Source organism: Aureobasidium subglaciale, assembly GCF_000721755.1.
Source record: "Aureobasidium subglaciale EXF-2481 unplaced genomic scaffold scaffold_16, whole genome shotgun sequence".
Lineage (NCBI taxonomy): Eukaryota > Fungi > Ascomycota > Dothideomycetes > Dothideales > Saccotheciaceae > Aureobasidium > Aureobasidium subglaciale.
In genome coordinates, this window is record NW_013566979.1 from 77143 (window position 1) to 91122 (window position 13980).

The following is a 13980-nucleotide window of genomic DNA, read 5'->3' on the forward strand; positions in this document are numbered from 1 at the left end:
ACCGTCCAAGTACAAACTACAAACCCACTGGCGTTGTTTACTCGTGCGTGACTGCAAATCGCGCGTCTTCCGACAGGCAATTGCCGTGCTACACAACCACATGTGCACACAACGATCACGCTACGCGACACGCCCTTTCATATTGGTTGCTTAAAGGTGAAACGCAGCCATCCGGTCATACTCATGATCCCAAAACAGCGGTCTAATCTATTCTTCCACGTGCTGGGACTTTGAAACGAGATCTGCCATGGTTGCTAAATCAATCGACAGGTGCAGAATCTGCGTCAAGCACTGGCACCGAGCATGACGATGATCGAGTCTGATGCATGGTGATCCGGTCATCAGGAGCTCATAAGACTACACATACTGTAGTGTCTGCAAGGACGTTGTGAATGATTAGTGCTCGCCATCAAAACATGTTCGGCTGTCCAAGTGGTGCAAAAGACGTTGTCAGGGGTCGCTCACGCGCGTTAAAGCATATAGCAAGGTCGATGGTAATTCAGGACCGAGCCGAGCGAGCCAGACACTAAGCACACATTGCATGGCTCTTTCTACTTTACTCTGCTTCTTCGTGTGATATGTTCGTTCAAGCGAGTAGGGTAACGCACCGTTTGGCCGCAGATCAGTATCGATAGGCAACTTTTCGACATTCTTCTATCGGGATAATGATAGCAACTGCTCGGCACATCTGTGCAGCCGAACCCTTCCAAAGAACCTCATAACCCTATAAACGCCAACGCTATGTTGAAAACTGACACACACATATGCTGAAACACCAACGACGCAACCCTTCTTATATAGATGTTCCTTTCTATAGCTCATCAGTGGTGGGCAAGCGGAACTCCCAAGAGCGAGGTGTAATCTCAAGGCCGAGCCAACGCTGCCACAATCTGCAGAGCTCGGTAATGAGGATGATGAAACTGAGCGCTGAGTTAGCGATGTGTTTGTACCAATCTCGGGGGACAACTTACATGGTCTGTGGTATTTCGATCCAGCTCTTGAGAACAAATCTAGTGGCCGACCAGACCAAGCGAAGCTCATTCTTGGTTGCTTCCCATTCTGTGAACGGTGTGGGCTTTGGCTTCGCCTGCTCCCAAGCATCGTCGTCGTCGAGCACATCCTCCTCAGTAATGGTTTGCTGCGGCTTCTCCGCAACAATTTCTGATGCTGGGAAACCCTTTTCATCGGCCAACATGCCCTGGAACTCGCTGAGGGCTTTGATGGCATGGCTGACCTTGTCCAGTGTGTTGAAGAAAGCGACTACTTCGATTCTTCTGAGAGCTGGGGCGGGTTGCTCATCGTTGAATTCGAACAGGATTTTCAGAGCTGTGCCATAGCCTGCAGTCTGAAGCTTTCCCCAGAGCCTACACTTGTCGCAGCCAACGCAGTCCATGATGCGACTAACATTGCGGAAGCGGTTGCGGAAGTCTTCCTTGAGGCTAATGCCAGTGTCACCTAGGGGGTTCTCGCGGAACATGACGCTCTCATCGAATATTTCGGGACCGGCAGGGATAATGTTGGCAACCTTCAGAGCCATATCCTTAGTACGCCTGTCTTGCTTTGGGTCACCCGTGCAGAAAGTATAGTCCTGAACGTAGTCCTTGAGCTTGCCAGCAGCTCTAGCCATGAGAGCGTAGTTGAAGTACAGATTCGAGATGCGCTCCGGGTGGGTGTGCAGACGTTGCTTGTAACACTCAAGGTTAGGGCCCCATTTGCCAGTAGATTGGTTGAGATAGTCGTGACAAAGGTGGGTTGAGATAGAAGCGTGCATGCCAGAGATTACACGGTAGAAGACACGCTTCTCAAGACACTCGTCGTCGAACTCCATGTTGTCCTCGAACTTGCCTTCCTGCGAGGCCAGTTGGCGACCGTGCTCTTTCATGACAGACTTGAGGTCTTGTGCAGCTTGGCCTTGCATGCCTGAGAAGCCAGCGAATGGAGGAGCAAGGCTACCAGCTCCTTGGCTTTGTTCGTTTGCACTGGGCTTGGAGAAACAGTTCTCACGGTAGATGGCCTCCCAGATCTGGTGAGCACCTTCGCCGGCGTAGCCAGTGAATCGCTCCGGGTTGTCCAGCAAGCTCACATAATCGCCCTTGGCACTTGCGCTTTCATCTTCAGGCACACAGTAGTCTCTTTCGTCGCATTCATCGTCATACTCCACGACGCAGCTTTCGCCCACATTCTCGCCGAGCTCGCCGTGCAGGGGTCTGTCTAATTCTTTTTGCTCTTTCTTTCCAGGATGATGTGCTTTGGGGCCTTCCAGTCTACTAAGCTCTTCAGCTCTCCAGATCTCCGGAATGTCCTCTTCGTTTTCGAGTGTAGTGACGGCGCATGCAATGTTGCCACAGAGACCTTCATCGTCAGACCAGAAGGGGCACTTCTTGTTGTACAGATTCAAGCGATAGTAGGAGAAGAAGTCGGTCTCTGTTACGAGTTCGCGGAGAGCGGGGTTCAGGCGGGTATTGAGAGTGTCGAGGTCGCCGTATGAAGCACAGGCATCTGAGACTGTAGCACCAGGCTCAACCTGGAAAATTGAGTCAGCTTTTGCTCGTATGAGAAGACGGGATCCAGGTAGAGCGACTTACAGGGCAGATGGCTGGATTGGAAGATGCGGCATGTGATGAGCCCAGCAGTGTGAAAACTGCCAGGAAGAAAGATCCAGCAGCTGATTTACGCATTATGTCGGGCTATATTTTTTTTGTTCTACCAGACTTAGCAAGGAGCGTGTGTTGAGACGGTGAAAGTCGCATACCAAAGTGGTCAATCGAAGGCGATCAGCGCATTCTTGGCCGTTGGCACTTTGAAAGAATTACGGCTGCGGAATATGGGAACAAAGAAGGTGTGTCTTTGCGTCAAAAGTGCCAGGTGGACCATATAAACAGACACAAAGCACACGTCCAAGTAAAGACACGATATCTAAGCACAGCGCGGCGTTAATTTCAGAGAGGTGGCTTCTTCAGACTTTCTGCCTGTTGATAATCAGGAGCATCCGTGATCGTCACCAGAGGGCCGCAGTCCCGTCGGGCCCAAGCATTGACCGGTTCCGACCGCCTTCAGCCCTATGGCCGTACGTCCCAAAATTTCTTCCGCGTCCTTTTCCTCTGACCTTTGCAACACGCTGTAATGCGCGCCAGATGGGCCATGATTGCAACTTGACATGGTCATCTGGATTCTTGGTATCGTAAGTTTTGTCTGTCTTTCTTCTGCTTCATCTAGCAATGCACACAACACACCTCTACAATGATGAGTTATTCTTTACCCATACATCTTTAGGAAGAGCCGGAAAAGGTACGCTGGTATCGACATATACCTTCGTCGCTGCTTATAATCGGGAATCTGAAATTTACCCCCATCTCTGCACTTCATACACCAAACCCGGTCAGAGCAACAGCTAACAAAGTTTGTTAGGTATTGAAAGCCACTTCACATAGTCAGTTTGTGACGTATCAAGACGGATGTGCTCATGTCACGTCATTACTATTTTGGTACATATTTAAATCATTCCTCATACCACCAATCGTCCCATTATATCCCCTCAAGCTCTCTTCCATTCAAAGTGGTATTTTCCTGTGGTCGGAGCACCCTTTGGATCTTCGCCCTTCTTGTCATACATGTGCTTGCCAAAGTAGTCCAGTTCGGCCTCGTAGAACTGTGTTGGCAGTTCCAAGCCAGTTTGGTACTTGATGTAATCCAAGGAAGTAGAGATGGCAGGAATCACATGGTCGCCAATCACTGCTTCTACGACGACACGCTTCAGTGCAGGTTGCCCCTTCTTGAGGTCATTGGCGACCGTCTTCTCGAACAACAAGTTCATGGTGTCCTTTTCGCGGAACTCGGCAAAGATGGGCTCAAGCACGGAAGCGATGTAGTCGGCCTGAATGATGCAGCCAGCGCGCCAGATTTGCAGAACTTCCGCGAAGTTAATGTTCCAGTGGACTTCCTTGTTCTTGCGGTCGATGACGTTGATACCCTGGACGTATGCAGCAAGACATGCCGTGTATGTCGCCACACGAAGGTCCTCCAGGAATGCAGCCTTATCCTTGACGTCAAGCTTCTGTGCTGGAAAGTCCCCGCCGAATGCCTCTTGCGCGCGAGTACGCTGGGCGCGGTCGGCTGAAGCCAATCGGAAGTAATGGGCTGCACTGAGCGTGGGTGCAGGAATGTGCTCTTCCACGGCTTCCTCATTTGACCAGATACCGGTACCTTCTTCGCCAGTGACGTCCTGGACGACTTTGTCTTCGACAGTCTCTAGGACACGCTCGCCATTCTTTGGATCCTTGGTTCTGCAAATGTCGGCGCCAATCTTGACCAAGAAGGTACCTTGCTGTTAGAAGTAAGCACATGTTCACAACGCATGATGTATGCCAACTTGCCAGTTCGCCTTCGCTGTTCCACTTCTCGAAAACATCGCCAATCTCATCCTCAGACATAGAAAGACCTGTCTTCATGATGCCCCATGCCTCAGAAATGGCGCTCATCATGCCGTGTTCAATTCCGTTGTGGATCATTTTAACATAATGACCGGCGCCTCCAGTACCCGCTCGACCCACACATGGGTTACCCTTGGGGTCCTTTGCCGCGACTTTACGCAGAAAAGGGAGAACCAGGTCCAGGGTCTGGTCGTCAGCTCCTGGACACATAGATGGACCACTATACCTTCGTTAGATCTAATTCCACTGGCGAACCATTTCAACATACCGACGAGCAGCTTGGTATCCTCCAGAGACACCACAGCCAACATATCTGATACCTCTGGTAACACACTTGCCCTGTCGTCTTTCCGTATTCTTCCAATGCTCGTTACCGCAATCGATGATGATGTCTCCCTTTTCGAGGTAAGGCATGAGACCGCCAAGCACACCGTCTCCTACACTACCATGAGGCAGACTGAAGACGAAGACCTTGGGAGAGTCAAGAGACGAGCACAGTGACTTGTAGTCGCTGTGCTTGCTGATGCGGTCGCCGAAGCCTTCCTCTTTGGCTTGGTCCATGATACCATCCATTGCCTCGTTTGAGGGATCCTGAAGTGATACATTGCAGCCCTTCTCAGCGAACAGAAGGGCCATGCCTCCGCCCATACTGCCGCTGCCGATCACAGCTATCTGCTCCAAGATCAATACCTTGCTTTCATGGACATGTCTTGCATCCATTGATTGCGTACCTTCTTGATGTCCAGTCCTTCGGACGATACATTATCTGTTGTGTTGGCCATGTCGAACAACCCAAAGACTTCGTGCGAGTAGAATCGAAAGTAGAAGACCTGGAAGAAGTTGCTGAAGCTCTTGAATTGAGGTGACCAAAGTATATCGTTTGGGTGACGTAGGAACACGCTATGGTGGGGTAACAGTCAAGTTGACGTTTGCGATTGTCACGTCGGCCCGCTGAACATAGTTCTACGGATCGCTCGGGAATAAAAAATTGTTGTTCAATGATCTTGCCTGTATGGAAATGGTCGTTATTGTCTAGTGAGGTGGTCAGATCAGTCATAAACCGCTTCGTCTCCAAAGTCCATCTCGGACTCGCCGTCAACCCATGAGACTGAATCAATTGTCCTCGTGTCATCCTCATCTTGCACTTGCTCGTCGCGGTCATCGATAGGCATCGGATCGATATCCTCGATTGTGGCTTCATGCTCCCTCTCGTCATCGACGAAGCCAACACTTTTCCTCCTCGGAGGCTTTGGCTGACTATCCGTCGGCATGCTCGTCGTCTCTTCTTTGACGTCTTCTAAAACATCCCCGTTCCAAGGTTTGCACTCCTTGACGACTTCTCCACAACGCAGACACGTCCAACCTTCACCTTCTTCAGCCTCAATACGTTGAGCTAGACAAACAAAGCAGTATACGCATCCGCAAGGCGTTGCTTCATATGGATTGGTGACATCAGTTTGGGCACTGCCAATGACACCTCCACCAATGTTGCCTGATTGTGCGAGTACTTCTGCTTCTGAACCACGGCCGACAACATTCTGATCGCGATAGCATATGGCACATGTGCGTTCTGGCAGGAAGCCAAGCTCGCCTCCTGCTGTAGCATCTTCCTCGTCGGTCTTTTGAGTAAACATTGATTTTGTTTTCCTCCATGCTCTTGATAATATGCGTCTCCACCGGCCAATACCTACGAGGGGAAGCAGGAACAATAGGAACTCGGTGAAAGCATGCCAAACCAATTGGCGGTTCAAGTACTCAAAGCTGACTTCCCTACTTGTCCGCGCAGAGGCTGGGGCGAGTCGTAGTCTTAGCAGTCGATCTGCGAGTGTCCTGTATTTGCCATTGAACAAAAAGACCAGAAAGGATGCCAGAGCTGCCATTTCATGTGTCATGCCAATCCATCCAGTGAGCTTGCTCAGCCTTTTGACAAGCGGCGAGGGCTCATCGTAGCCACCTTCTCTTTCGAGGAGCCAATCTTCTAGCTTCTGCCAGGAGTAGCGACCTCCGACTGTGATGAGACCGTATGCAGCCTTCTGCCATCTTGTAGGATCTTGACCGGCACCAGCGTGGATGCTCGAAGATTGTGTCCTTGCGTCGACGTACTTGAGGCCTTGCAAACTTGCACCATAGCTTGTACCGCGATTCCAAATACTGAGCTTCCATAGTATGGTCCGGAGGATGGCACCGACCTCAGTCGACCAGTCATCTGCAATGTGACCACCAAAGTATTTCAGCGCATCACCAACTTGACTACGCAGTAGTTGTAGGAGTTCCTCGTCGAGCAACTCTGCATCGACCTGACCGACGCGGAAGTATGGTGTAGGCGCGTGAGGAGCGTTGTTTCTAAGCGTGGACCAGGTGGTGAGGCCAGTCGAAGCGAGCGAGCGTAGCCCAGGAGGGAGTTTCAGCAGGGCAGGTGGCAGGCTTGGTGGGGAAGGCGGTGCGACTGGACGAGCGGCAGCTGCGCGACGTGCGAGTACTCGCGCCTGAGCCGCTGCAAAGTCGGGGGAGGTCATGGCGATAACGGATTGGGCATTGTTGATGTGAAATGATTGACTATACGACATCAGATCACGAAGGAGCGACCCCGGGCAAGCATATGAATACACCTCCAACTTGCCGAGGCTCGCCGCGGCCGATCCATTGCCGACCGACAACTCACCTGTTAAGCTCCCTCCGCCGTCAATATCTTGAACAAGGTCGACTTCCAACACAAGACTCGAGAAACTCATCTTGTCCGACCGCGACCTCTTCCGCATTATAACGTGATGTGAGCATACTCAGTATCGGCACAGCTGAGTCTGTCTCCTGCTACCTAAGTCATGCACATGCCCAAACTTTCGAGCATCTGAAGGAAGCACGCGATCATCATTTCCTGTACGCGTTGAGATCATTGGCTCCGTTAATCTGCCAGTAGACCGCCTTGACTCTGCGCGCTCATAGAAGCCCGTCCGCTGCTCATGTTTCTTCTTTGTTCCATAATACTGCCCAGTCATGAGCATGAGCCCGACGACGGCTAAGGGCGATCATGAGGCCAGGCCGCGCCTTGGCATAGCGGTCGACTCCAAGCCACCTTGTTCGCGTCCTCTTCGTCTTCTTATCTTGTTTCCCCTGCATATATTAACTGTCTGTTCCTGCATGCATCCTCGAATGGGTCATCGCCGAGTGTCGTCAAACCGTCTCCTACGACGGAGCGAGCACGTGCCATGGTCCTTAGATATCTTCTGCCCGCATCTATCATCCTTGCATCCAGTGCTGTTGTCTCGTCACAACCATGGAGCCCAGAAGGAGCAGTACTTGGTTCTCGACAACAACAAGCCATTGACTCCGGACCTTCCATATCTGGCGGATCCGGGAGTGAACTCACGACCGGAAATGACATCTTTAGACATGTGATAGATGCTCTGGATGTTATGCAATCCAACTTCTTTGAGCTATGGATTGGAACATGGCCTTCCGCTATAGACTGGACCGGAGCAGTTACAAATACTATCGTGTCTTCGGCTATAGGGAGTATTGCTCGAGCAAGCAACGAGACTGAAGGGGATGACTACTCAAAAACCATCAACAAATACTTCTCCCACAACGCAGCGTACTACTTCGGAGAGGATGCCTTCAGCATTCGCAACGAAGCTTATGATGACATCCTATGGGTGGTCTTGGGCTGGCTCGAGAGCATCAGGACAATCGAATATCGCAACAGTACGGACCCGTTCTGGCATGGTACCCAGTTTATCCCTGCTTTCAGTCACCGTGCGCGACTCTTCTGGGATCTCGCTTCCAAGGGTTGGGACACTGACTTGTGTGGCGGAGGCATGCTTTGGAACCCAAGACTATTGCCGTACAAGAACACGATCACGAACCAACTGTTCATATCAGCTTCGATCGCCATGTATCTTTCCTCTCCTGGAGACGCCATCGACTTTCCTTTCGTGGCTTCCGACTCAGAGGCTTTTGAGTCAATGCCAGGACGACCACATGATCCTAAATATCTCAAGGCTGCGGTCGACGGATATTACTGGCTCAAGAGAAGCAACATGACTAACGATCATGGACTATACGTTGACGGCTATCACATCAAAGGCTATGGCCAAAATGGTGGTGTTGGCACAGGTAAATGTGACGAGCGCAATGAGATGGTGTACACGTACAATCAAGGTGTCGTACTATCTGGCTTGAGAGGCTTGTGGGAAGCAACTGGCAACTCGAGCTACCTGGAAGATGGATATGACCTGATACGAAATGTCATGGCATCCACTGGTTGGTACTGGGCAGGAGAAAGACACTCGCCGATCTACAGGTCACCCGGCTGGGCTGGTCTTGGTCAGTACGGTATCCTGGAAGAACTTTGCGATCGAAGCGGATCATGCAGCCAAGACTCTCAAACATTCAAGGGTATCTTCTTCCAACACCTCACCCAATTCTGCAACGCTCTGCCTCAAGAAGCTGTTCTCCCTGGCAAAACTTATGGAGCCAGCAAGACGCTTAGGAAGACTCACACCTCGTTCTGCAGGACTGTCGGAATTTGGGTCGCACACAATGCCGAAGCCGCTCTGAGCACAAAGAACGACTCTGGCCTTTTTGGAACATGGTGGGGCCATAGATATACCTCTAGGGATTATCCTAAGAGTCTTTCCTCTAGTGCGGCCGATTATAGGAACGATGCGACGATCTTGTCGGGGCCGAATTGGGCATCGTCACTGGACTCGAAAACCGTTTCTGGAATTGGCTTGAAGTCAGAGCAGAGAATCAGAGACGTTGTTACGACAGACATCAATGATCGTGGTAGAGGCCGTACAGTAGAGACGCAACAAGGTGGTCTTTCTGTCCTCCGGTCATCATGGGAGCTGCTGAATGCAGGCAGATTTTGAGCATGGCATGGAGCATCTGGGACTAGCATTGAACGAGAAGCTACATAGCGCGACTCTACTTCTATTTATGTACGAATGTATGACAACGAACATCCATGACCAAAGCTGAGGTTCCCTTGATCACTTCTATCAGAGAAGCCTCACGTGAGAGACTACTGCTCATTGGACAACGAGGCCGGCGCTTAATTATTCTTGAGCCCATCATAAACACCAGCAGCTTAACCCATCACTCTCCATCCAAGCAATGACACAACAAGAACAAGACAGACTCCAATCCTGGACCAACTACTGCGACAATTTCTCGTCCCATCTCTAAAACTCGACTTCCGTGCTCGCCCCCCTCGGTGCCGGTCTCTCCGCCAGCTCCGGTATACAAACCTACCAAGCAAGTTCAATCTTCCACGGCCATCTCGTTCGAGACCTGTCCACGAAAAGCCGCTTCGAGCGCGATCCAATCCTAGTATGGCAGTATCATCGTCATCGACAAGCAGAGATAATTAGCAGCAGAGCCTAATGCAGGACATTTTGCTCTTGCTGCTTTGGCTCGTGTAAAGGAGGGGTTTCTGGCGATTACTCAGAATATGGATGGCGAGGTTGTGTTAGTCAGAAGGGGGATGGGGAATTTTGCTGATGTGTGTGATAGATTTTTCTCAACGAGCCTGGTCATTCGGCGGAATTACTTGTTTCTATTCATGGATGTTTGCTTGATTTGTGCTGTACGAATATTTCTTGCACTTACTACCTTCACCAAGAAGAAAGACCTTCCTTTGTCACTTCCCATGTCTTCATCATCGATTCCAATCTGTCGTCCCCTCTGTACCTCCCCTCTCCGTCCCGCCATAATCCGGTTCGGCGACTCCCTTCCCCTGTCACAAATTTCTCTCATCGAGTCCTGGTTTTCGCGTTCCGAAAAAGTGGATTTGAATGCTAGTGGTAGGCTGCGCAGCTTGTACTATGCTTTGGATAATCTATCTCCTTTGCTTTCTTCTTCCCCTTGCACCGGAAATGCTTCTACCTCCTCGTTTTCTTTTTACATGATGCCCAACTTGCCAAACGCGGCGATGACATCCTTGTCAACGTTAACCAGCCACTCGCTCTGGAAAGCCTCATAACCACCTGCAGCTTCAATGGCCATCTGCAAGTAATGCTTGATCCACTGTGTAGTACGAACATTATGTACTGGATCTGCAAATGTCAATGCACGACGTCTCTCATCTTCCGGTGCTTCAAGGACGTCAGGGTCAGTATTTCTCAACTCATCGATGCTGTTGTAGACCAGAGTGTCGGAATCTGTTGGGCCATCTTCTTCGCGGATCTCGATGACCATATCAGTCCAGAGTGTCATTAGAGATTGGAGAGAGCCGAAAATGAACGGTTGGGAGGTGGAGAGTAGTTTTGTGAGGGCGAGACACATCAATTTGCGACGTGATGGATCGCCGATGTTCTCAAAGTGGCTGAACCATTCTTCGAGAAGCCACTTCATTGTTTCACTCAAAGAAGGCTGGTTGTCGACATCACTAAGTGGGATTGGAGGTGCGGCAGCCTGCACTGCTTGTAGGAATAAGCTCTCCGAACCCATAGCAAGGCGTGCAAGCACGGAGAGATAGTCTGTCTCGACGATGCCGTCGACAGGTGGGTCTTTTGCCAGGGGGCCGGTAGTGCAATGGGCGACCCAACTACCGTGAAGGCCTCTGAGTTGTTTGCGAAGAAAGTCTGATTCGATGAGGTCGCCAGCAATAGTGCTGATGGCAGATTCGCCACCAATACGCTCAGCTGACCTGATGATGAGCTCGACGAGATTGTTGACAGTCCCACTTGCATCTGCCTTGACGTAGCCAACGAGGTTCGATAGAGACGCCATCAGCGGCTTTCGCATCTCGTCCGAGAGCATTTCTGCCGGTGCAAGAAGGAAGTATGACGAAGTTATGTCGAGAGCTGTACGAAGATTTTCCGAGCCGAACTCAAAGATGGAGAAAAGATGTGGTGCTAACTGCAGAAGTTCGGATGAAGCTGGAGCAGGTGTTTGGATCAGAATGTTCTGCCAGAGGTCCAAAGCATCGTCGAGCAGGTAGACCTGTGTATCGGATCCTGGCTCCACAGCACCTTTGATGATGGGCAGAACGAGGTTGTGGAATGGCACGGAGTCAGCCTTCATAGATGAGACGAGACGAGAGAGAATCGTCAGAATAGCTTGCTTCATTAGATGCACGTCTCCTGACTGCTCCCAAAGATTTGGTAGGATGCTTATGATCGTTTGCGCATAAGGTGTGATCTGGAACTCGTTAGTCATGAGGATGGGGGTGTGCAGGATGCTCAACCTACGTGGTGTTCTAGTCGCTCAACCAACACACTGATTGTGTTGAGCAACGCCATCTTCGTCTCCATGTTATCGACCTCCTGGATGAGATTCAACAACTGTGTCATCGTAGTTTGAATATAGGGCAGGAACTGCTCTGGACTGAACTCCCAATCGTCCACTATGTTCTTGAATTGTCGTCCGGCAGTAATTCTGACAACCTGGTCATTGCAAGAGTCGCTCGGGTCGAGCAGATGCTGGAAGATCTTGTATACTAGCGGTCTGTTCTCTGCTGACACCTTGACTGTGATCCATTGACCAAGGAGGATAGCAATGCGGCGACGAAGAATATTGAAACCTGGCTTCTGCTTCTGGACTTCGACAACGATCGTGTTCGAGAGGAACGAGTCAAAGTCGAGGTGCTGTTGCACGACTGCAGCAGCCAAGCCAATTGCTGAATAAACCGAGTCCTTGAAAAGAACATCCTCATTATCAGGCGCTGCGACAAGTCAGTACACAGTTCTAGCAATGTGACGTTTCATGTTGCATGGCTGGTGTAGTGACTTACTTGCGACGGCGTAAAAGACGTTAAGCAGCGGTTGGATCAGCAAGTTCCGGTAATTGAGAGCAAGGTCCAGGAACAATTTCTCAGAACAGGGTCGGACACTGAATTCCCACCCTTCGCTTTCACCCTCCAGACTTTGCTCCCAATCCTCTGGGTCATCATTCCACTCTTGTAGTTCACCTTGTCGGAAAACGAAATATTTGGTGACAACAGTCTCCATGATCTCAGTAACAAATGTGTCTGTCAACAGCTGCTCCTTGATGACAGCGATTGCCTCTGCCTTCTCGATTTTGTCTTCAGGACGTTTGTACTTGAACGATTGCGTCGGATTGAAGGCCATCTTGATGCAAGCACGGACGAGCTTGAGACCGGAAAGGGACACCTTCTCTTGGAATGGTTTCTGCTCATCTTGTTCTCCATTGGATGTACCGAGATCCAGACGAGATCCAAAAGTCTCTCCGAATTGCTTGATAAGAACCCAGTAAGAACGAACAAGATCGAGAGAATTCGGTAGGAGCGCAAAGGCAGCAGGGTGTGCCGTTGCCATCTCGAGATGTAGCTTTGACAGTTGAAGCAGATGTTTCTCGAGTGGTACACCTAGCTCTTCTGGAAGGGTAGCACCTTGTGATGAGATGATATTCATAAAAGCACCGACCTGGGCGTAAGTGAGTTGCCAGAACTGGAACACGTCTGACTCTCTGTTGGGAAACTCGTAGCCAGTGACTAGCAATCTGCGTAGCGTCTTGATGGCTAGGAGGCTGGCTTGCATTGTCTGTTGCAATGCATCTTGTTCACCAACACTGTTTGTCAGAGATCGTTGCCATGATTGAACCTTTTCAAGATAAATCTGTCCCAGAATCTGGACAATCTCCGGCGTCGCAGCTTGCAAAGCTACTCTAGATTTCTGAAGGCGAGCAGTGGAGAGCTCCTTGATGATATGGAGAAAGATGAGCAGCGTGCGAGAAAGGTGAATTGGATTAGCAGTGGGTTCGTTTGATCTCCGCAGCACACTTATCAACGTGCTAATCACATCGGGCCTGATCAACAGTCAGTATCGCATCGAGCAGGAAAACAGTGTATCACGTACCAGTCATTGGGGTACTCGAATCGGGAAACTTTTGCAACGACAATTGCGTTCTGCAGAGCCAAACGATGGTCGTGTTCTTCGATTCCACTCTCCAGAAGGCGAGACCTGATCACTGCTCGGTCGTCTGGTGAAACAGCACTGGATATGGTCAGTGTGCGCAAGAGAACTCGAGGCCATGAGCATCCAAAGCCAAAGCAAACAATAACAGAAAAATCAGATGTTTGGAAGGAGTTACTCACTTTGCCGCTGTCTTCCGCCAGTATTTCTCGATACCATTCTTGAGCTGGATGATGGCCAAGTATCGGACTTCAAATGGCAATGATGTGTTGATGAACACACTTTGTAGGTGCTTATAAAACCCAGCGGTTTTCTCCCATCTTGCGAGCTGATTGGCACCTGTTCGGACTTGCTGAGGGTCTGCCGATGCAGCAGAACTCAAGACCTGCAGTAATGTATGCTCGGTTAAAGGATTGGCTTCACCCTGCACCTCGATGGCAAAGTTCTGCATCGTGGTGCTATTGGCGGGTGAAGTAAGTAGTGATGGAAGATCTTTTGATCGACTTCTCAGCAGCGACCAGAAATTTGTTGCGTCAAGATATGATAGGAATCGTGAAATTATGTGAGATGCGTTTATGTTCTTGGAACTTTGAATGCTTTCGTTTGCTCAGCGATGGTTGGCTAGTCGGATGTTTGCGTGTGGGCCAAGACTTTTGGCACAACACGATCCGAGA

The 13980-nt window shown here is 50.3% G+C and overlaps 5 protein-coding genes across 5 annotated transcripts; 1 reads left to right on the plus strand and 4 right to left on the minus strand.

Annotated features, from left to right (window-relative positions):
- Positions 1 to 544: 544 nt before the first annotated feature.
- On the minus strand, positions 545 to 2962 carry AUEXF2481DRAFT_41712 (uncharacterized protein). The gene is made up of 5 exons (XM_013486590.1): positions 2753 to 2962; positions 2728 to 2731; positions 2586 to 2700; positions 972 to 2524; positions 545 to 920 (listed from the first exon to the last, which is right to left on the minus strand). The coding sequence occupies exons 3-5, from the start codon at positions 2676 to 2678 to the stop codon at positions 812 to 814; spliced, it is 1755 nt and encodes a 584-aa protein (XP_013342044.1). The 5' UTR covers positions 2679 to 2700; positions 2728 to 2731; positions 2753 to 2962; the 3' UTR covers positions 545 to 811.
- Positions 2963 to 3350: 388 nt separating this feature from the next.
- Positions 3351 to 5345, minus strand: AUEXF2481DRAFT_323269 (uncharacterized protein). Its single transcript, XM_013486684.1, has 4 exons — positions 5162 to 5345; positions 4699 to 5102; positions 4374 to 4650; positions 3351 to 4324 (listed from the first exon to the last, which is right to left on the minus strand). Exons 1-4 carry the CDS (start codon positions 5210 to 5212, stop codon positions 3536 to 3538), a joined length of 1521 nt encoding a protein of 506 aa, XP_013342138.1. The 5' UTR covers positions 5213 to 5345; the 3' UTR covers positions 3351 to 3535.
- A 134-nt stretch (positions 5346 to 5479) lies between these two features.
- Positions 5480 to 6946, minus strand: AUEXF2481DRAFT_6560 (uncharacterized protein; the record flags this gene model as incomplete). The annotated part of the gene is made up of 1 exon (XM_013486489.1): positions 5480 to 6946. One exon carries the CDS (start codon positions 6944 to 6946, stop codon positions 5480 to 5482), a length of 1467 nt encoding a protein of 488 aa, XP_013341943.1.
- Positions 6947 to 7636: 690 nt separating this feature from the next.
- AUEXF2481DRAFT_6561 (glycoside hydrolase family 76 protein) lies at positions 7637 to 9301 on the plus strand (the record flags this gene model as incomplete). Its single annotated transcript, XM_013486490.1, has 1 exon — positions 7637 to 9301. One exon carries the CDS (start codon positions 7637 to 7639, stop codon positions 9299 to 9301), a length of 1665 nt encoding a protein of 554 aa, XP_013341944.1.
- A 1030-nt stretch (positions 9302 to 10331) lies between these two features.
- AUEXF2481DRAFT_67456 (uncharacterized protein) lies at positions 10332 to 13757 on the minus strand (the record flags this gene model as incomplete). Its single annotated transcript, XM_013486664.1, has 5 exons — positions 10332 to 11573; positions 11624 to 12096; positions 12166 to 13199; positions 13250 to 13387; positions 13489 to 13757. 5 exons carry the CDS (start codon positions 13755 to 13757, stop codon positions 10332 to 10334), a joined length of 3156 nt encoding a protein of 1051 aa, XP_013342118.1.
- Positions 13758 to 13980: the final 223 nt, after the last annotated feature.